We start from the raw sequence: 21225 nt of genomic DNA, 5'->3' as shown, positions 1-21225 counted from the left end.
TCATCTTGTAGTTTATTGCCTTGCTTTTGGTATTGGTGTCTTTTGGGGGGTTAAAAATTGGTTTCGTGACTCTGTGATTTCTGTTTCATAATGTTGTGCCAACTCTTTCTACCAGGAGTTGGAGAGGCATAGACTAGATATGGTATGGGTATGTTTATTTTTGTACATCTAACACCGCATTGTGATTTGGTTGTGATATATGGTTGTCATAGCAATGCATAAAGTGTAGCACTGGCTGCTGTCATATTACATACTGCTGCATGGCTTTACAGCGCAGTGCATTGCATACATCTGCTTGTCTGTCTTCAAAGAAGTATGGTACATTTCCAAGACTTCTAATTGAATTGTGCAAGCCTTAAAAAGGCTACTGTCTAAAAATTTACATTACTGATGTCACAGTGAAAGTTAGATCACTATACAATTTGAGACAATTATGACCCATATGCTCCCATCATTCTAGACACAAAACTGCCATTGAATACAATGGGAATTTTGAGTTAGGTTGATGAGAGAATATGAAATATATTCTGGTTTAATAGACAAATTTTAGAGTTAATCTTAGAAATATCCCTTTAGGGGGACCACATATATTTAGACAAAAATTGATTAAATCTTATAACTGATTTCTTTTATCTTTAAGAAAATGAGATTATCAAAGTAAGCTGGTGCTTACCTTTTTTCTTTATACTTTGCCCTTTAGATCCCACTTACTAGCCCACGGTGCAGCTTTTGTGGCTTTACATAGTGCATCAAGTGGCGGACATCAGTAAACAGGAATTTCCCATTTCGTTGGTGTTGGTGTATTAACCACGACTAGTTTAAATTGATATAAGAACTTTTTTAAAACTTTAATTTGTTGGTGACATATTGAATTTACAAAATGAGTGTACTTGAAATAAAAATGATTCTAAAGTCATGAAGTTAAACTGATTATAAATCAGTTTCTGCCTGATCTAAAATTTGCAAACAATACAACCTTTACTTTAATTGGCTATAGTACATATTTGTGGTTTTTCTAATAGCAGATGTAAGGTAACTGACCTGTTCCAGCCAACCATTATGCTTTTTGTTCTGCCAGCTTTTGAAGGAGCATCACAACTGACCATGAGTAAATCTTGTATGCTTCTGTTTACACTGTCTCCATGTTCATTGCTTTATCTTTTTGCTTTTGATTGTTCTTGTATTTGCTTTCTAAACCTGAACTAAAACATGCACAGACTGGCCATTCTTGTCATATATTTAGTATTTACTGTGACTTGTCTATAAATGCTAAACATGCTATACAGAGTTTTTTCTGTTCTGTTTTGTTTTTTATTTGAAAATCAAACTATGGAAGTAAATAATAGCTGAGTTATTTTCCTGGTTTTATCTGACCTAGGAACGAGAGAGAAGGCGACAACATATGATGCTAATGAAAGCTATGGAAGCTCGTAAGAAAGCAGAAGTAAGTATATGTTTCTAGAAAAATATTACCATGTCATAAATTAATATTTTTTCTAAAGCATTGACTGTTCTGAATGTGAAATTTTCAGAGTACAGGTTGTCATGATTTACTGGTTTTCATAAACAAACCAAAGGTTAGAGATAACAACTAAGTGTGAGAACATAAAAGAATACAAGGAGGAATCCAGTGTAAGTCTTAATTTTCTGGACTGAGATTTTTATTATCTTTTTTAAATGTAGAGAATGGCATTCATTCAGATAAAAGTAGCTATTTATTACTCTAATCAGAGTTTCACAAAATTAATATGACAATATACCTAGACAAGTTGTAATTAAAACACTGATAGGTCCAGCTATGGACTTCTGCTCTCCAAATTATTGTTAGCAGCTTACATGTAAAATTAGAACTAAGTGCTTTACTTAAAATATAATTTTAACAGAAAATTATTGAAATAAGTCAAAATTAGCTTATTTGGAATATAATAGAAATCAATTAAAAGTTAAAAAATGTGTTACAAAGAAATACATTCTGCATTAAAACAGGTGGCTATTGTAACTAGAGTTTTACAGTTTGAAAGATTCAGATTTCCATCCTGGATCTGAACCAACTTGCTTTACCTCTGCAGGCTATTTCTTATTTATTTTATTGTTTTTTTGTATATTTTTTTTTAATCCTCATCCAAGGATGTTTTTATTGATTTGCAAGAGAGAGAGAGAGAGAGAGAGAGACAGAAAGATACATTGATCGGTTGCCTCCCATATGTGTCCTGACTGGGGATCAAACCTCCAGCCTTTAGTACACAAGACTATGCTCTGACCAACTGAGCCACCCAGCCAGGGCAGGCTGTTTCTTTTTTAAAATTGAGATGATGATAGCTACTTCTTAGGATTGTCAGATTATGAAGTTATATAAGCATTTAGTAAGTTAGATTTGATAAGGGGCTTCTGGTCAAAATGGTGGCATAGGTAAATGTGGTATTCATATCTTCCCACAACCATATCAGAATTACAACTAAACTACAGAACAGCCATCTGCCTGAAAAATAGCTGAATACAATTTCTACAATTAAGGGTATAAGGAAGAAGTCACATTGAGATTGGTAGGAGGGGCAGAGACATTGCATGGGCCAGTCCCACATACATGTGTGATGGATAAAAATTGGGAATGATATCTTAGCTTTGGAGGTCCTCCCTGAGAAGCAAGGAGTACCAGGCCCCCGTGCCCCCAGGGTTCCAGTGTTGGGAAGAGAATCCCCCATAACTTCTGAATGTCAAAATCAGCAAAAATTGTGACTGAGTGAGATGGTGGGTTCCTGGAGCCCCAGGTCATTCTTTAAGAGGTGGACACGCTCCTTCTGAGCTCCAGTGCTGGGGTAGCAGCTCAAAAAGCTCCAAGAACTTATAAGAGGAACTGAACTGTCTGGCATCAGGGCAAGAGCTGGAGGGGCAGCTTCCTCTAAGATAGAAGTGCTGGCAGAGTCCATTGTTCCTTTTCTGAGACACCCCTCCCCCCATTGACCCAGCAGGCAGACCACATATCTGAATCTCCATCAACTTGGCTATCACTGTGCACCCCATGCTGGTGATTCCCTGAGACCCTGCCTCACCAACTTCTAGGCTCATCCAAGCTATTTCAGTGGTTTTTCCATACAACTGGGCTGTCTAGGTTCAGGCTTCAGACTTTCCTAAAATCTCCCAAACAAGTAGCATCTGGCCTTGGCGTCCCCATGCTTCCAGTCAGGGCACATCAGAGAAGGAAAACTCTGATTCCAAAAAACCTCCGCTGCCTTGCGGCATACCTCTTCAGGGGAAAGGCTAAGGGAGTAAACCCCGACAGAAAATCCGGAGCCGGAGTCCCTAAGGCGGTTTGACGTTGTAGTCAACACCGGCAACTCCTGCGGCGCACCTGAAGCCAAGCTGTATCGACTCCGTCTTTCCCTTGGACCCTTCAGCTGCGAAGAGAGGGGGGGTCTGCTGCATGGGCAACAGCAGACCCTCCATATCACCCTGCCCAGGCTCTGTAGCTTCAGCTTCACTGGAGAGGACACTCCAGCGTCATCGCAAGATGTCGATTCAACAGGGGAGGAGACAGATACCGTGTCACTCCCGAGTCGGACTGCACAGCCATTCTCGGCGGTGCAGATAGACTCTTAAGAAGCTACACCATCGTCTCTCGAGACGGACGGCTGCCGACCACGGATCTCCCAGGTAAAGGAAACAAAAGGAAAAGTGTGCAAATGGGACTACAGCAAACTTAAGAAGGTTTTGCACAGCAAAGGAAATCAACAAAATAGACAAACCACAGAATAGAAGAACATATTTGCCAATACATCTGATAAGGGGTTTAATATCCAAAATTGATAAACTAAACAAACAACTTAATTAAAAAATGAGCAAAGGCCCTGAATAGACACTTTTCCAAAGAGGACATACAGATGGTCAATAGACATATGAAAAGATGCTCAACATCACTAATCATCAGAGAAATGTAAATTAAAACCACAATGAGATATCATCTGACACCTGTCAGAATGGCTATTATCAAGAAGTCAACACACAAGTGCTAGTGAGGATGTGGAGAAAGGGGAACCCTTTTGCACTGTTGGTGGGAATGCAGATTGGTACGGCCACTGTGGAAAGCGGTATGGAGATACCTCAAAATTAAAAGTGGATCTGCGTTTTGTCTCAGCGATCCCACTTCTGGGAAATACATCTGAAGGAACTCAAAACACTTAATTTGAAAGAACTTAAGCACCCCTATGTTCATTACAGCATTATTTACAATTCCCAAAATATGGAAGCAACCCAAGTGTCCATCAGTAGATGAGTGGATATATTTTACTCAGCCATAAAAAAAAGAAGAAAGTTTAACCCTTTGCAACAGTATAGATAGACTTGGAGAACATTCTGCTAAGTGAAATAAGCCAGTCAGAGAAAGACAAATACCACATGATTTCACTCATGTGTGGAATTTAATGAACAAACTGAACTAACAAGGAAAATGGAGACAGACCCGTAGATAGAGAGTAGGGTGACAGCTAGTGGTGGGAGGGTGAAGGGGTGGAGGAATTGAGGAAAAAGCACTCATTGTTGATTGTTGGGGAGAGGGGTGTATAAAGGGACTAGATGGTAATTGGAAAAAATACAATAAAGTTTAAATTTTTAAAAAAATAATAAAATCTTTATTTCATCCTAGGTGTTTTTTTAGGTTAACATTCACTTAACTGTTATTTTAAAAAACAATATAACAGCATATGTCATAAATAATCTTTTATCAGAATGTTTGAGAGAATCTCATAAGTAAAACTGAATTATTAAAAAGTTGTTATACTCTGCTAGCTATAGACCTGTGAACAGGACTAGATAATTTACCAGTTTTTCTCACTTTAAATTGTGCTCCACTGTTAAGTGAATGGTACCTATACATCTGTCATCAACTAAGTATTTAAATAATTATTAAACCACTAGTGTGCACGGCATTAAGTTAAATATTATGTGTAACAAAAAAATAATATTAAAATGTTTTTCATTATATCAGGGAGAGAAAACTTTACAGCATAAATAGTTAAGTAGTAAGTACACATACTTTTTAGAAATATTTTTAGAAAGGGGGATGTAGGATGAAAGACAAAGAGAAATATCAATGTGCAAGAGAAATATCGACCAGTTCCTTCTCGCACACCTCCAAACAGGGACCTGACCTGCAACCCAGGCGTGTGTCTTGACCATGAACTGGTGACCTTGCAGTTTGCAGGACGATGCTCTAACTCTGAGCCACACCGCTCAGGGTTATACATATGTTTTTACTGACAATCTCAACTTTGACCAAATCATTTATGTAATCTTGCACCTCAGTGAATATTAGCAAAGCATTCCTATATGTACTTGTTCCTTTCCTTATTATTTCTTAATATGCACAAGATGTAACTATTGTACTATTCATAATGAGTATATGTTGGTTTCATTTTCTGCCTGCTATTACTTCCTAATAGCCCTAGCTATAATTTTTTTCTGTTACTAGCTATTAAAAGAACAAACTATACTGTAAAGTTAAGGCCATATGATACTCAGGCAAAGCCAACTCAAAATTCTGAATTGGCCTAGTGTAACCCTTCATTCTAACCCTTAATACATTTAGACAGTTAATTATTAGATTGTGAAAAAAACAAAAATAAGATAAATAAAATGCACATTATGAGTAATGATAAAAGAATTATGATGTTAAAGAAATGAATCACTTTCACCTTGTTAATTAAAGATCTATAATATCTGAAATTATTCTAAGAAACTCTATCCATCAAAGAAGGTAACACAAACACCACTTTTATGTTTCTTTGGGTATATTACACTGATCTGACTTTTTTAGTATTAACTCATTATAATTTTTACTAAAAATAATTCCAAATTGTATTTGCTCCCTAATTTAGTAATTAATTTTTGTAGTTTTTCTTTATATAAGTCTATAATTAGTGAGACTATTTAGACATGTAAATTATCTTGTTACTCTATACATTAATTTTAAATGTTAGTATATCATAATAATTTATAAATATTTTCATATTTTCAATGTGAGAACAAATAGTCCTTACATAGCCTCATAAATAAAATAGGCTTATTTCCAAGTATAATCAAGTAATATGAAACATACCTGCTCTTATTATTAATATTACTAATCACTAGAAACTTAGTTTGGTTTAAGCAATGTGACAAAGTAGCTCAGAATTTCCTGTTTCTTTTATAAAACCTTAAAACTGTACCAGTCACACATTTATAATCACTTTACTCATGTTAACTGAATAAACAACCATAGCAGTTGTAACAGTCTTTTGTTTGTCTCTCCAAAGATCAATAAACTACAAAAGGTTGTTAAACATGCATCTATCACAGAAGGAGTGTGTCAGCACTTTAGGAAACAAAACCATAAAATAGAAGGTTTTAGAAGTCATCTAATAAACAATTTGAAAGCAGAAAAAATATATAACACTCCCCTCCCCAATGATTCAAGTCATGAGAATATTTTATGATCTTATATTTATACTGATCATTACTTAGTGAGAAAATAAGAAGATAAATATGAATTGCATATATAGACAGTTTTATTTAAGCAAGCCCATTATTCAGTTGAAAACATAGTAAGTGTACTTATATGACATATTTGTGTATTTAACTTGAATAGCTGTGTTTGAAAACAAATGTAAAAATATTTTATATGAACTATTAAATGTCATATAAGTAAATATTTTAAAGAATTGTTATCAGTTAGATATATAATATTAATATCTTTAGTTATTTTACTGAAGAATTATTAATTTTTATTTTAATTTAGGAGACATTTGTATAACAGTAACTATCCTACACAATATTTAAAGTAAATACAGACTCTAGTGTATTACTTTGGTGTATTTTAAGATAATGTGATAACTGGTAGGTTTTATCCTTTTTAAATATTACTTTATATCTGTAAATTATAATAGGAAAAAATTAATTTTTATTAAAATATAGACAGTATATATAGTGGCTGGGTTGGTTGGAGTGTCATCCCATACACCAAAAGGTTGTGGATTTATTCCTGACCAGGGCCCATACCTAGGTTGCAGGTTTGATCCTTGGGCGGGCACATAACAGGAAACAACCCATTGATTTTTCACTTTCACATTGATGTCAGTCTGTCTCTGTCTCTGTCTCTGTCTTTGTGTCTCTCTCTTTCTCTTTCTCAAAATCAATAAACACATGCCCGAAGGGATTGTCAAGAAGTATTCAAAATGATGAAATGCAAGGACCTGTAACCAAGAGTACTCTACCCAGCAAAGCTATCATTTAGAATCGAAGGACAGGCTTCACAAACAAGAAAAAGCTAAAGGAATTCATCACCACCAAACCAGTAATATATGAAAAGTTAAAGGGTCTTCTTTAAGAAAAAAGAAAAAAATCAATAATTTGAACAATAAAATGCATTAAATACATAACTATCAACAATTGAATCTAAACAAACAAGCAGAACAGAAACAGACTCAGATACAAAGAACATTTTGACAGTTGTCAGATGGGAGGGGGTTGGGGGAATGGATGAAAAGGGTGAAGGGATTAAGAAGTACATGTTGGTTGTTCCAGAACAATTATGGGGATGAAAAGTACAGCATAGATAATATGGTCAGTAATAGTCTAATAACTATGTAGGTGTCAGATGGGTGCAGGATTTATTGGGATAATCACTTAGCAAGTTATGCAATGTCTAATTACTGGGGTGTATACCTGAAACTAATAGAACAATGTATGTCAGCTGTAATTGAAAAATAAAAATGACTTAAAATCTGAAAAACGAAAAGGCTTAGGTTAATACTGGGTAAATATGTGGCTCTTTAAAGCAGCACACTAAATCTAGACAAGAAAATATCCACAGATATCAGCATCTTCAAATTTGGCCTCATGTAGCACTGCCACTTTAACTTTAGTTTCTAGAAATATTGTCAGGTGATAATAAATCTATTTTATTTTGATATCGAGGTCTATAAGCATGTAGAATCATAAATTTTGCAATTAAAATGAATATATATAATGCAATTATGTAATATATCATATATTTTTAAATTCCTAAATATCACTTGCATATTATTATTAAATGTATAGACCTCTACTTTTGGATGCAAATTTTGTTTATAACTGAAAATAGAAGACTTTATTATGTTTGTGCACAGAATAAAATATAAAAGGTAGGAAAAAATGGCTATTGAATGTGTTTAATGACTAGTACAAATGTTAACCTATTTTTATTGATGTAACATTTGGAGAATTATTCAGCAAATTAATAAATGCTTAAATAATTTTTGTGATGAGGCACACAGAATATGGCCATGAGAGATATATGATAACTATTATAGGAGGAAATATGAACAATAATTAGACCAATTTCAGAGAAACTTTGAACCGAGACAAGCTTGAGAGTCAGGTTAAAAATCAAATCATTAAAAACTTTCTTGAGGTGCCTAGTAAATTGTACTGCTGGAAATTGAATGGGTCCGTGAAAAACGGCTGAGTAAAGTTGTTCCTTTGGCAACTAGAATCTCACACTAAAGTGGAATGGTCAACTTCAAACAAATAATTGTTACACAGTACAATGAATCTTACCATGTTATGTGGAAACTCAAAAAGGAGGAATACTAAAATTCCTGAAGTAGTTGTGGGAAGAACAACAACAACAAAACAGACTTTATTTTTGCAGAAAGGAACAGGAGCTACGCATTCCAGGCAGAGGGGATGATATATACAAAAGTAGTGCTGTAAACTTGACAGGACCTGTGGGGGCGGGAGGTGAAGGTGAAAAGAAGGGGTGGTTGTTCGGTTTTAACCTTGTGTTTACACCCATCTAGGCTTGATTGCTTCCGCTTCTCTGCCTCTCTGTTCTCCTCCCCCTTTCCTTTTGCCTCCTCCCCCTCCTCCTAACTAGGGGAATTAAAAAGAAATTGGTAAACACAGGTGAGGTGGTAGTGTTTAATTAAGATTTAAATATGCAAGATAGAAATAATGACCTTTGTGATTGGAGTGCACCAATATAAGGAGATAAGGGACCAAGAGATGTTAATCAGGCATAGGAAATATAAATCCACAGAATATAAAAGTGGGTGATAATTTGGAAAAGTAGAGAGTACTGAATTCATGAATGAGGAGTTTATTTTGATCAAAATAAAGAAAGATTTTTAATTAAGAAGAGATGTTATCAGCCTTATGAAGGTAAGCCCATCATTAATATGTCAGTTGTGTGAGGTCGGTTAGATTGTTATTTCTCCTTTAAATAAATAAGAATTGTATTTGAGGTATGACAATAAAGTAATGACACTAATATTATATTAACTATCTTGACTTTTTCTCACTGAATGTCATCCTACAACAGGCTGAAAAGACTATTATTTCCATATTGTTGTCATTACCCAATATATTTATTGAAAGCTTTTGGAATTGCCTTCAGAATCCATTTTGCATTCTCTTAATGTGTTGTTTATAGTGGTAAATAACTTTTTTTTTTCATTACAGGTGCTATCTTAAGGCTAGTTAACCACTTTGAAGGAACTGCTTTTGCATATTTAATCATGTTGCTTCCACTTTCCTGCTTCCTGGAGCTACACAAAAAATTGTGTTAATATTAGTTAATTTGATGTTAAAATTTTTTAGTTGTCCATGTACATTTTTATTAATAGGTATTTTATTCTCGTATTATAACCTGGGAAATGATTGAATACATTTTTCATAATGGAATAATCTATGTTGAATCTAATAATTATATTCTATATTTATATAATCATAAGATTCTTTTGAAATTCAGAAGGTAAATACAGTGAAAACCAATGTCATTGTTTCTTTGTAATTACAAGTCTATTTCTAAATCTCCAAAGAGGATTCTATTGATTGAAATATTAACAATTTGATCACTTTTTAAATTTTAACTGGAGTTTTCAAACACATACAATGATTAAAGAGAATATGTGAATGTGGTTTTCTTTTTAAGGAAAAAGAACGGTTGAAGCAAGAAAAACGTGATGAGAAGAGATTAAATAAAGAGCGTAAACTAGAGCAACGAAGATTAGAATTAGAAATGGCCAAGGAACTAAAGAAACCTAATGAAGATATGTGCTTAGCAGATCAAAAGGTAATTTATTATGTAAACTATTTTTATTGTATTTTTTTCATCACCACTTATCCCTCCTACACCCTCTTTTCCCTCCACCCACTCCCCTCCCCTTGGAATCACCAGACTGTTGCCACCACCCACTCCCCTCCCCTTGGAATCACCAGACTGTTGCCATGTCCATGAGTTTTTTGTTTTTTTTTTTCTCTTTTGCTGAATCCCTCCACCCCCCGAACCTCCTCTCCAGAGCTTTCCTAAACCATTTTATTAATAAATTTAATTTTCACTGTGTTCTCACCTGATTCCTATGGCCAGGGCCATCATTATGAAAGCCTTTCGTTTTTAACTAGAGCAGTGGATTCCAAGTTTAAATCAATCTGCCTCTCCTGGATGAGCAACAATGAACCTCTCCATAGCTTTTTTGAAAATAATGGCAGTTCTTAATATATAAGTGGAGTACTGCAAACCTTTTTCATTTTAAGTAGAAATACTGCAGAAATCTACAAAGATGGATTATAAAAGTTGATAAGATTTCTATTGTTTCATTTGGTCATTCCCAGGCATTTAGGTACAGAAATACCTAACTCCTTCTCACACGCCATAGATAACTTAAATTATAATTTATGAGCTATAATCTCTGTCATGCTTTAGTAATGGTAGCTTACTTCTATTGAGTATGTTTACTACATGCTGGTCACTAAGCTAAGTACTTTATATGAATTCTCACTACAGTCCTGTGAAGCTGGTATTTATGCCCATTTACAGATGAGAAAAGTGAGATACAAAGAGGTTAAGGAATTTGCCCAAGATTACACAGCTATTAAATCAACTTGGATTCACACCTCAGTTTGTTAAACTCCAGAGTCCATGCTGTTTATCAGTTTAAAGGCCAAGAAATACATACATCAAACTGAAGTACCTCGTGTGTTTTCTGTTTCATCCTGTTTCACAGACATGTAATGTTGTTAAAATACATAAAAGAAATTTAGAGCAAAATAATCTTGGTTACTGGCATGATTTTACACACTTAAGAGTAGAAATCAATTATGTTTGACTATAAAGAAGATGGTATTTTTAGACAATTATATAAATAATGCATATCATCTCTATAATACTGTCTCAGTAACATTATTTGATCAAGCATCTATATTTACTTATATGCTATATTTATCTGATATACAAATAATAATTGTCTCCTGGTTTATGTAAACTTTTCTAAAATGCTTAAAGCAAACTTTTAATACCCTAGTGGGTATTTAATTAAATTAATATTCAATTTAATTCTTTTAAAGTAAAATGAAAGTATACATACTAATTTTAGTCAATTGGATGTATAAAATTTCCTAAGCATAGAGTGGGTATGTAGGTTAGTTAATACATTTAATAAGCTCAGAGTGAGTGATTTGTTTGATCCTAAGTAAGCTTTATTTTCTTGCATTTTTCATTTTTATTTAAATCCATATGCGCTGTATCAAACATATAAATTCATTTTAAACTTAGGTTTGTTAGCTTTGGGTATAAATTTTTAGAACCAATTTGATATGTGTGTATCTGATTTAGTTTAGAATAAAAGAAAACTTAGAACTAAATGGTTTTCAAATGTATTTGTGTAGTATCATCCAGTTCTGCTTTCACACAATATTAGTAGAAAAAATATTTACTTGGTTATTTATGTAAGTGCAGGGCAGAGGAACATTTTTGAATAAGGACCAATTTAGATAAATAGAAACACAAATCACTTTTTTCAATCGAAATTTAAAGTACTGTTATTAAATCCCATTCATAGACAAACATGTTTTTAATTTAGATTATCTATTTATTGTTTAAGCATCCATGACAACTGGTACTACAAATTAGTCATTGAAATGTTAATATGTGGCCATATTTGAGAAGTAACAGAAGAGGCAGCTTTCTAGTTTTAGTACTGGAACTCAATACAATATTAATATTTTACTACGTACAGGAAACCTAAAGACTTAGTTACAGTATAAAGTAGTTCTTGATAGTGTCATGGGTTCTGGTCATGTGTACCTAGTAATTTATCAGCATTCATTAGCTAAAGATGATACCAGTCTTTCAACCATACAGCCTACACGTGCACACGGTTCATTTGAGCTACCCAAAAAGTGTGACTTATAAATTAGTCTCCATCATTAGAAGAAATCAGTACATACCCTACTGAATATGTCCATGGTACTTTTGAAATGTTTATTTCTTTTTTAATTGGATTTATTGGGGTGACATTGGTTAATAAAATTATGTATCAGGTGTACAATTATATAATACATCATCTGTATATTGTATTGTCTGTTCACCACCCTAAGTCAAATCTCATTCCATCACCATTTATCCCCCTTATAACCTCTTCTATTTCTCCTCACCCCATTTCCCTCTGGTAGTCACCACACTGTTGTCTGTATCTATGGAAATGTTTACTTCTTAATGTTATCTAAATTTTGATCCAGTTATATAACCCATGTTTTAGCAATATGTTGTAAATTCATTCAAATTAGTGTTCTCTTTTGCAGAGATCTAAGTTTATATTGTGTTTAATCAAAATTTATTGATGGTTGAGGTCAACATCCTATGCTTAATACCCTGGGTTTGCAGAAATGTACCTAGGGAACTTACCGTCTAGAGGAATATCCACCGTAGAATGCAAGGGAAAGAAAGATAGCAGCTTATTCTATTTCAGAAGATATTAAGTCACAGCTTTTAAATTTTATTTTATTTTATTTTCAGCCTTTGCCAGAGTTACCTCGTATTCCAGGGCTTGTTCTCTCTGGAAGTACATTTTCAGACTGTCTCATGGTGGTGCAGTTCTTACGAAACTTTGGTAAAGTTTTGGGCTTTGATGTGAATATTGATGTTCCAAACCTGAGTGTTCTTCAAGAGGGATTGCTAAATGTAGGGGACAGCATGGGTGAAGTACAAGACTTGCTTGTGAGGCTCCTCTCAGCTGCTGTATGTGATCCAGGTCTAATTACAGGATACAAGGTAAAAAAAAAAAAATAGAATATAAAAGTATGTTTTAAATTTGTATTATCAGTGGATTGATAGCTGGCTGTAACATATTAGCAGAAGATTGTATAGACTAATCCAATTTTTCCACATAATGTTAAATGTATATTTGCTTTAAGTTATAATTGGTACACACCTAGGAAAACCTGCTTCATAAAATCTAAAGAATGTAGATTATTCCCAAATTATTCTTTTTTCTTCTAACTTTCAGCTGAAAATAAGTTGGTTTAAGAAAATACCAAGTGATATTCAGAAAAACAGAGAATTCAGAAATCATAAAGCAGTTAGAACTTATGTATGCTTTCTGAAATTATACTGTGTTGTCTTTGAGTCACTGTGAGTAACTGAGGCGAATCAAGGCACCTGAAGACCAGCACGTTAAGACTCTGTATTGCTCAGTGTACACTCTCAATAAATTCAGTTATCTGAAGTCCAACTAAGATACCTGTTTCAGTCAGCTTTGTTATAGGTAATATTGTAGAGAATAATGCACCCGTTACATTTTCCTTCATCTCCCTATCACTCAGTATACCAGGCAATAAAATCCATGATACCATAGAGCCAGACAACACAATAATAGTGCTTTGAATCTCCTATTTCCCTCCCCCAATGTCTACCTAAAGCCTGGAAAAGCTTGGGATAGTTTCTGTAGTCAAAGAGGGTGTGGTAGATGACTTCTTCCAAGGAGTTTATATACCCTTCTCCCCATCTGACTTTGAACAAGGACTTTGAAGGAGAAATAGAAAGATTGCAAGTACTTGAATTGTCTGTCATCTCTTGCCTATTTTTATTTCCACTTGATCGAAAATGTGAATAAAGCTTTGTCAGTAATATTTAAATTATATGCCAGCATTTTAAAGTTACATTGTTTTTTATGTTATGAATGGGTATGACCAATACTGATAAAAATGCCAAAATTTTGTAGGCCAAAACAGCTCTTGGAGAACATTTGCTGAATGTTGGTGTGAATCGAGACAATGTTTCCGAGATTTTGCAGATTTTTATGGAAGCCCACTGTGGACAAACTGAGCTTACTGAAAGCCTGAAGACCAAAGCTTTTCAGGCTCACACTCCAGCACAGAAAGCCTCCATCCTGGCCTTCCTGATCAATGAGCTGGCATGCAGCAAGAGTGTGGTGAGGTAAGCATGAGGCCAGACTTTTCCAACGACTCTTCTCTGTTTTGAATTTGTCTTATCACAAAGTAATAGAACTTGCTTATAGAAAATGTCAAAGTTATAGACCAGCACAAAGAAAAAAATTAAAATTTATACTTATTCTTCCCACTCAAAGATGACTAATAATAAATTTTAATGTATGTCTTTGAAGTCTATTGAAAAGAAAATTAGTATACTTTATATAATATTTGTAACCTGTTTTGTTTATTAATAATTTTGTATGTCTATAATGAAATGTAAAAATATTTTTTCTTGTTGTAGTCCCAGAATCCAGCACTCTTGGAAGAATCCAGAATTTTTATTTTCTTGACATCTTATAATGATAGATGACTACTAATTTTCCTTAGTATCCATTCACAGAATTATCCAGCTACTTGTTATTTTATTGTGCTCTAATGCAACCTTAATATTATTAGTTTATGGATGTATTAATTTTTACTTAAGAAAAAACTTAATCTCATTTAAAAGTCAAAGTAAGTCCTCCAGTCTAGAATTTTAAGATTTAGTGAACAAATCCATGTTCATTTTTTTCTTGCTATTATGTTACAGTTTTTAATTATGTTATTTTTAATTCTTTACCTTTTAGGAAAAGGATTTCTTACTTAGATTTAAGTATTTCAGAGCCATGCATTTCTATTTTTGGTGGACATTTTAAGTTTTTTGTACATCTTTTAGCTATGATACTGTATTAATATAATTTTTCACTTGTTTTGGTTATTCATGATCATCATCATTTTTACTTACCGAAAAACTACATCAATTTGCTTACCAAATTAATACGTTACATGATGGATTAATTTATGTTTTCTAATAATTTTTTGCATTGGCAGTGAAATTGACAAGAACATTGATTATATGTCAAACTTGAGGAGAGATAAATGGGTGGTAGAAGGTAAACTTCGCAAGTAAGTCCTATTTTATTAAAATTAATATACTTTACATTTGTACAAGTTCCCCAGCGAAACATATGAATTGGAACGATAGAATTTAAACTTTATTTTGCCTAAGAATTAGAAAAGGTAAAGCTTAAAATTAAGATAAGATACAGAATTAATGAAACCCAGGGCCAGAATTTGCAGTGGACAAAAGATATAATAAGATACATTGAGCTCATACACTTCAAATTTAGAAGGAAGTCCGTTTGTCTTCTTTCTTTCAAAGAAGCCAGGGAATTACATTTTCTAAGATTGTTGTTGCTATCAGCTTACTTTTATCATAAGTAGAAATGTGTTTAGAACTACCACCCTTTTTCTTAATTGCTTAACATATCCAAATATATTCAGCATTAAAACTTAATTAGCTTCCTGCCAGGAAATATGCTGAAGTTATTCAGCTTCTGTGTTAATAGGGTAGTTTTCTTGTGATAATTTGCATTGAAATTTATTCAGTCTGATAGTGTGGGGATCAGGAATTGTCACATGGCCATTGCTGGAGTTAGTCTTTTCAGCTTTCTTACTATTTTTTTAAAGTGTTCTAATTCCAAAGAGGTACCTAGAATTATTCTTGAAAGCTAATATGTTATGTAATTTCTGGAAACACATTTCTTAAATTTTTTTAATTCTATTTTTTATTATCATTGATTTATTGTTTACTGTGATAGAAATATAATACCATTAGGTACTTCTGTTTAAAACTCACATTATACTCTTTAAAAAGCATAAGAAGAAGCCTTTTATATCATCATTTTTATATATTTAAGGCTCAGAATCATTCATGCTAAGAAAACAGGCAAAAGAGACACTGCAGGTGGCATTGATCTCGGAGAAGAACAGCATCCATTAGGGACAGCCACTCCAGGACGAAAGCGAAGAAGGAAGGGAGGAGACAGTGATTATGATGATGACGATGACGATGATAGTGATGACCAGGCTGATGAAGATGATGAGGATGAGGAAGACAAAGAAGACAAAAAAGGAAAAAAGACTGATATCTGTGACGATGAGGTAAGAAAATTTAGGCTGATTTTAATATTTAACTAAGACTGCATAACATTGAAGAATAGCACAGAGATGCTAATTTGAAAGACTATGTGCACCCCTATGTTCATTGCAGCCCTATTTACTATAGCCGTGACTTGGAAGCAGCCCAAGTGCCCATCAGTAGATGAGTGGATAAAAAAGCTGTGGTACATTTACACAATGGAATACTACTCAGCCATAAAAAAAATAAAAAAAAAAGAAGGAAATCTTACCCTCTGCAACAGCATGGATGGACCTGAAGAACGTTATGATAAGTGAAATAAGCCAGCCAGAGAAGGACAAATACCTTATGATTTCACTAATATGTGGCATCTAATGAACAAACTGAACTAACAAGCAAAATAGTGACAGACTTACCGATAGAGAGCAGGCTGACAGCTGTAGGGAGGGGGTGGCGCTGGGTAAGGGCGCTGAAAGGATTGAGCAAAAAAGAGAAAAAGAAAAAACTCTTGGACATGGACAACAGTATTGTGATTGCCAGGAGGAGAGGGGCAGAGGAGGGGATAGGGGGGATAAATGGTGATGGAAAGAGAGTTGACTTGGGTGTTGAACACACAATACAGTTTATAGATGCTGTGTTATAGAATCGTGCACCTGAAACCTGTATAATTTGGTTAACCAGTGTCACTCAAATAAATTTAATAAGAAGGAAAAACAACAGCATTTGGGGTCAAATGGATTTAGGTTTTAATTCCATTTTGACACTTAATTCTTTCAGTTTTTGCATCTGAAAACTGAATATTATAATATTCACACATAAAGTATTTTGTGATGAGTAAGTAAATATTGAATAGAATGCCTAGAGGCAGCAGGCACTTACATTGAATAAAAGCTTTTCTTTTTATACAGTGACTTGAGAGTTCCCCAAAGAATTATGCTGATTTTTAACTTTAGGTATTCTCTTTCATTCTAGTGACATACTGTCTTATATTTGTACAATACTTCATGCTTTGAAAGTGCTGTCAGGTTTTGTGAAACTGGTATATTTCTCAAACACCAGTTTATTATGTGCCTAGCGTTAGGCACTTTTGATCAAAGATGTATAAGGCACTAAAAGTCCCCTCTCAATTTACAGTCTCACTGAGGAAAATTTGCAATAAGAAAGTGTAATGTGTTAAGTGTTAACTGCTTCCATAGAGGTATTTACAATGCGCTAGGCAGATAGAAAGGAACAAACAGCATTTAACCCTTCTGCGGAATAAATTCTCGAAAGGTCTTTCTGGACCCATTAGCGGGGGCTACGAGCTGGGCTGAATGTTAACCTGGGGAGGAATACAGAGTAAAAGTTTTCCAGGCAGAGAGAATGGCATGAGGAAGGGCACAGAAGCCTTTCTGTGCTTTAAGGCACGGTTCTCCAACCTCTGGCCATGGACCGGTCCTTGTTAGGAACAGGGCCACACAGCATGAGGTGAGCTTGAATGTAATGCGCTTGAATCATCTTGAAACCACGCCCCCCCACCTCAGTCCATGGAAAAATGGTCTTCCATGAAACCGGTCCCTGGTGCCAAAAAGGTTGGGGATTGCTGCTTTAAGGGACTTACAGGTGTTTCAGTGTTACCAGAGAGCCTCACGCACTAACCATGAACTAGGGTTTTATACCTTTTTGGTGATAGGAAGCTATGGAAGGGTTTTGAGTAAGAGAATAACATGTCAGACTTGATTTTTAAGTGACTCACTATGTAGCTCTGTGGAAGATAAAAATAGATTTGAGTAGGGCAAGATCAGAGGTGGGAAGATTAGCTAGGAGATATTACAATAGTTTCAGTGAGTTTTAAGAGGTCTGAAACTAGAGCAGTGGTAGCCAGGATGAAGAAGGAGGGAAGGATTCAATAAATATTTAGGATGAAGAATGAGTAGTGTTTGAGATGGGCTGTGTAGGTTGAAGGAAAGGTAGGATAGATTCTTACCTATCTGCTTGGGAGACTGCTTGTTGCCCTTAACTCAGAGAAGTCAGGAGGAGCAGAGGAAATAGATGATAGGGGACAAGAGGAGGAACGTGGTCATTGAAGACAGGAAGTGATGGTAGGTTTGTTTTAGACCTGTTGACTTTGGGATGCCTATGCAGAAGGTCAGCATTCAGTGGAGTTAAGAATCTAAAGACTGAAAAATAGTTCAGTCTTGAAAATATAGATGTGGAATTTATTAGCACACAGACAATAGTTTAAAATCATGAGGTGAATAAGTTTGCACAAGGAAATTGCTTTAGTGAATAAAGTAGCGAACTGAGGTTGGGACCCTAGCAACATCAGTATTTAAGAAGAGCCCCAAAGGTTTATTGTTGAAAATAGGACAGAGAAGTGGGAGATTTCTGTTGGGACCTATAGTTAGTGATTCACTAGGAGGATGCACAGAAACTCAGCGTCTAGTCATGCTGTGTCTATGAATTATTGTAGCAATAGGAAACAAAGCAAACCAGCAGAGAGAAAAGGCCTATGAGTCAAAGTTCAGAGGAACCCAGACTTAAGCTTCCACGAGTCTTTTCCCAGTGAAATTGTACAGCAATTGTCCCAGCAATGAGTTGTGACACATGTCAAGTGCTGTGTACTAGTGAAGCTCAGTAGAGACTCAGTGCCCAGATTTTTTACTGGCCACTGGCCACAAAGGCAGCCTCTGTGCAGCATGTGCCGAAGTTCCAGACTCCTGGAAGAAAAGTAGGTGTATAAAACCACACTGTTAGCACAGTTTAGGTCTAGTGAGCCAATGTTATCAATTAGGGTCTGGGGTCGAAGTTCCAGACACCAGCCAAGTGCCAACCTTTCAAAGGGTAGTAGTCAGGTCTGCAATTTTAACTCTTCTACATATGTAGTAATAACAAAAATCAAGAAAAAATTGAACATTTCAAAAACGAGGACAAACTAAACGAACATTAAGGCTTCAGAGTCTAGTGTGATGGGGACTGAAAGTTTTCAGTGGGTTGGGAAACAGAGAGATCAGCACGGTTTCATTAGAGGGGTCTGCCAGGCTGTCACTGAGAACAGGAGACAGTGAGACAGTGAGGATGACTGTTTCAAGCACTGTGCCTCAGAGGAGAGGGTCATCTCTAGAAGGGGACAGAGACCAAGGATTCTTCAGATATGGAAAGACTTGAGATGATTTTTGGAAGAGGCAGTAAAATGAGGGGGATTTGAAAATTAAAAAGATGACAAGAATAATTAACGGAGTGAGTCCCTAAAGATACTGGAAGGTGTTCAATCATAATGAAGGCGGGAATTGGGGGTGGGGCTAGCTTTGTGGAGTAGGGTGAAGGTAAGGAGGCAAGGTTATAGAGGTAGGTGTGTGTGTATCTGTATGTGTTTAAGGGAAGCTACCATAAGCCATGGAAGTAAATATGTGTAAAAGAGAGATTAAAGTTGAAGTTCACCTTTTACCAAAAAAGAATTCTAGAAATATTGCCCTAGGCAGTGTAGCACAGTTGGTTGGTCACCATCCCACAAGACAAAAGGTTGCGGGTTTGATCGCTGGTCAGGGCACATTCCTGGGTTACGTTTGGTCCCCAGTCACGGTGCATGCAAGAGACAACCAATGGACGTTTCTCCCTCGCTTATGTTTCTCTCCCTCTTTCTTCCTCCCTTTCCTTCTCTCTCGAACCAATAAAAACAATTTCTTTAAAGAATTCTAGAAATATTGATAAAGCTAAAGAGTGGTACTCAAAAAAAAACAGCATACAGCCAATCACTCCTTCTGCCCTCCATGCCTGGGGTATTCAGCTAAGAAAACCTAGAAACAACTGTTATGCTTTCTTGTATCGACTCAGTACTGCTAGAGAAATAAAGAAAGAAGACCTGGAGGGATAGATAACTTTATTCATGGAATATGTGAAAATATCTAATCAAGACCAATGATAAATTACAGAACCAAATTTTTGACTGAATCTGGATTATAATGTTAGAGGTACTTGTAAACTGCATACTACTCAATTCTCATAAGTAAAAATAGCATAAATATAAAATTTTTTATAAATCCCTCCCCAGTGTTATATTTTAAACCAGAATGATAAAAATCACTTGAGACTATGTTGAGGTTCCTTGCAGAAATTATTTCATAATCTACTTTTTAAAAATCCTCACTTGAGGACATTTTCCATTGCTTTTTAGAGAGGTGGGGGGGGGAGAGGAGAAAGAGAGAGAGAGAAACATTGATTGGTTGCCTTCTCAGATGCACCCCAACCAGGGATTGATGCTGCAACTTTTCGGTCTATGGAGCGAAGCTCCAACCAACCGAGTCACATTGGCCAGACATAATGTTTTACTTTTAAAACCACTTGATCATATACTTTTATTCTGTGGCAAATAATGTGAAGGGTCTATAATTTGGGTATTAGAATTGTAATTACACAAAAGATACCATTTATAATCAATCTGCTTTATTTGGCAAGGGGGGCTGTTTCCATAGCAGGAATTAAACTTCTGTGATCAGTATTATGCCGCTTTCCACAGAATGTGCATCACTTTTCAGTACTTAATATTACAGATTGTTTTAAAGTGTTGACTTATAAATTGACAACTGTATATTGAGATCTCAGTGTATTTCACTGGGTAGTTATCCCATTAAATTAGAATTTATTTACAGAAATGTTTGTTTCTTCTAGCTTTTTTTTTTTTTTATTTTTTATATGATGAATTAACAAACCATGTATGTTTTAAGGGAGATAAAGACGAAATTTTCATTAGTGATTTTATACTTATTAGTGTTTCTTAGATCAGATGTGTCATTTAATGTATTTTGTTTTTTTATGAGTGTTGAATTATAAAGTTAATCAGATTGTAGGATTTCATCGATGCAAATCCTAGAAAATATATATCATTATTAATGTGAGAAAGCTTTTAAAACGTTTAAAAATAATAAGTATTTTGGTATCTAAGAAGCCAAATTAGCATTTCCATTTAACTAATTGAGAGTTAATCTTTGTAATGAAGAACTGGTAGCCACTTATCAATATTCTAATAAGATTTTAACTATTTAATGAACTTGATTGATAAGATAGGC

The 21225-nt window shown here is 34.8% G+C and overlaps 1 protein-coding gene and 1 long non-coding RNA gene across 3 annotated transcripts in view; one reads left to right on the top strand and one right to left on the bottom strand.

Annotated features, from left to right (window-relative positions):
* Nucleotides 1–21225, top strand: part of LOC150022090 (WD repeat, SAM and U-box domain-containing protein 1) — a 429825-nt gene that overhangs the window by 289883 nt on the left and 118717 nt on the right. Inside the window, exons 22-28 of the mRNA XM_090280155.1 lie at nt 116–142; nt 1379–1444; nt 9944–10084; nt 12806–13060; nt 14010–14224; nt 15091–15165; nt 15960–16203. Coding sequence (XP_090136281.1) covers nt 116–142; nt 1379–1444; nt 9944–10084; nt 12806–13060; nt 14010–14224; nt 15091–15165; nt 15960–16203 — 1023 coding nt within the window. The remainder of the gene's footprint in view (nt 1–115; nt 143–1378; nt 1445–9943; nt 10085–12805; nt 13061–14009; nt 14225–15090; nt 15166–15959; nt 16204–21225) is intronic.
* LOC150022091 (uncharacterized) overlaps nt 12811–21225 on the bottom strand; it is a 60450-nt gene continuing 52035 nt past the window's right edge. For both annotated transcript variants that reach the window (XR_016511688.1, XR_016511690.1), the window contains one exon: nt 12811–13042. This is a non-coding gene — a long non-coding RNA (uncharacterized LOC150022091). The remainder of the gene's footprint in view (nt 13043–21225) is intronic.

Source organism: Furipterus horrens, unplaced genomic scaffold (genome assembly GCF_987537825.1).
Source record: "Furipterus horrens unplaced genomic scaffold, mFurHor1.1.pri manual_scaffold_1, whole genome shotgun sequence".
Lineage (NCBI taxonomy): Eukaryota > Metazoa > Chordata > Mammalia > Chiroptera > Furipteridae > Furipterus > Furipterus horrens.
This window is presented reverse-complemented; position numbering and strand designations above follow the sequence as displayed.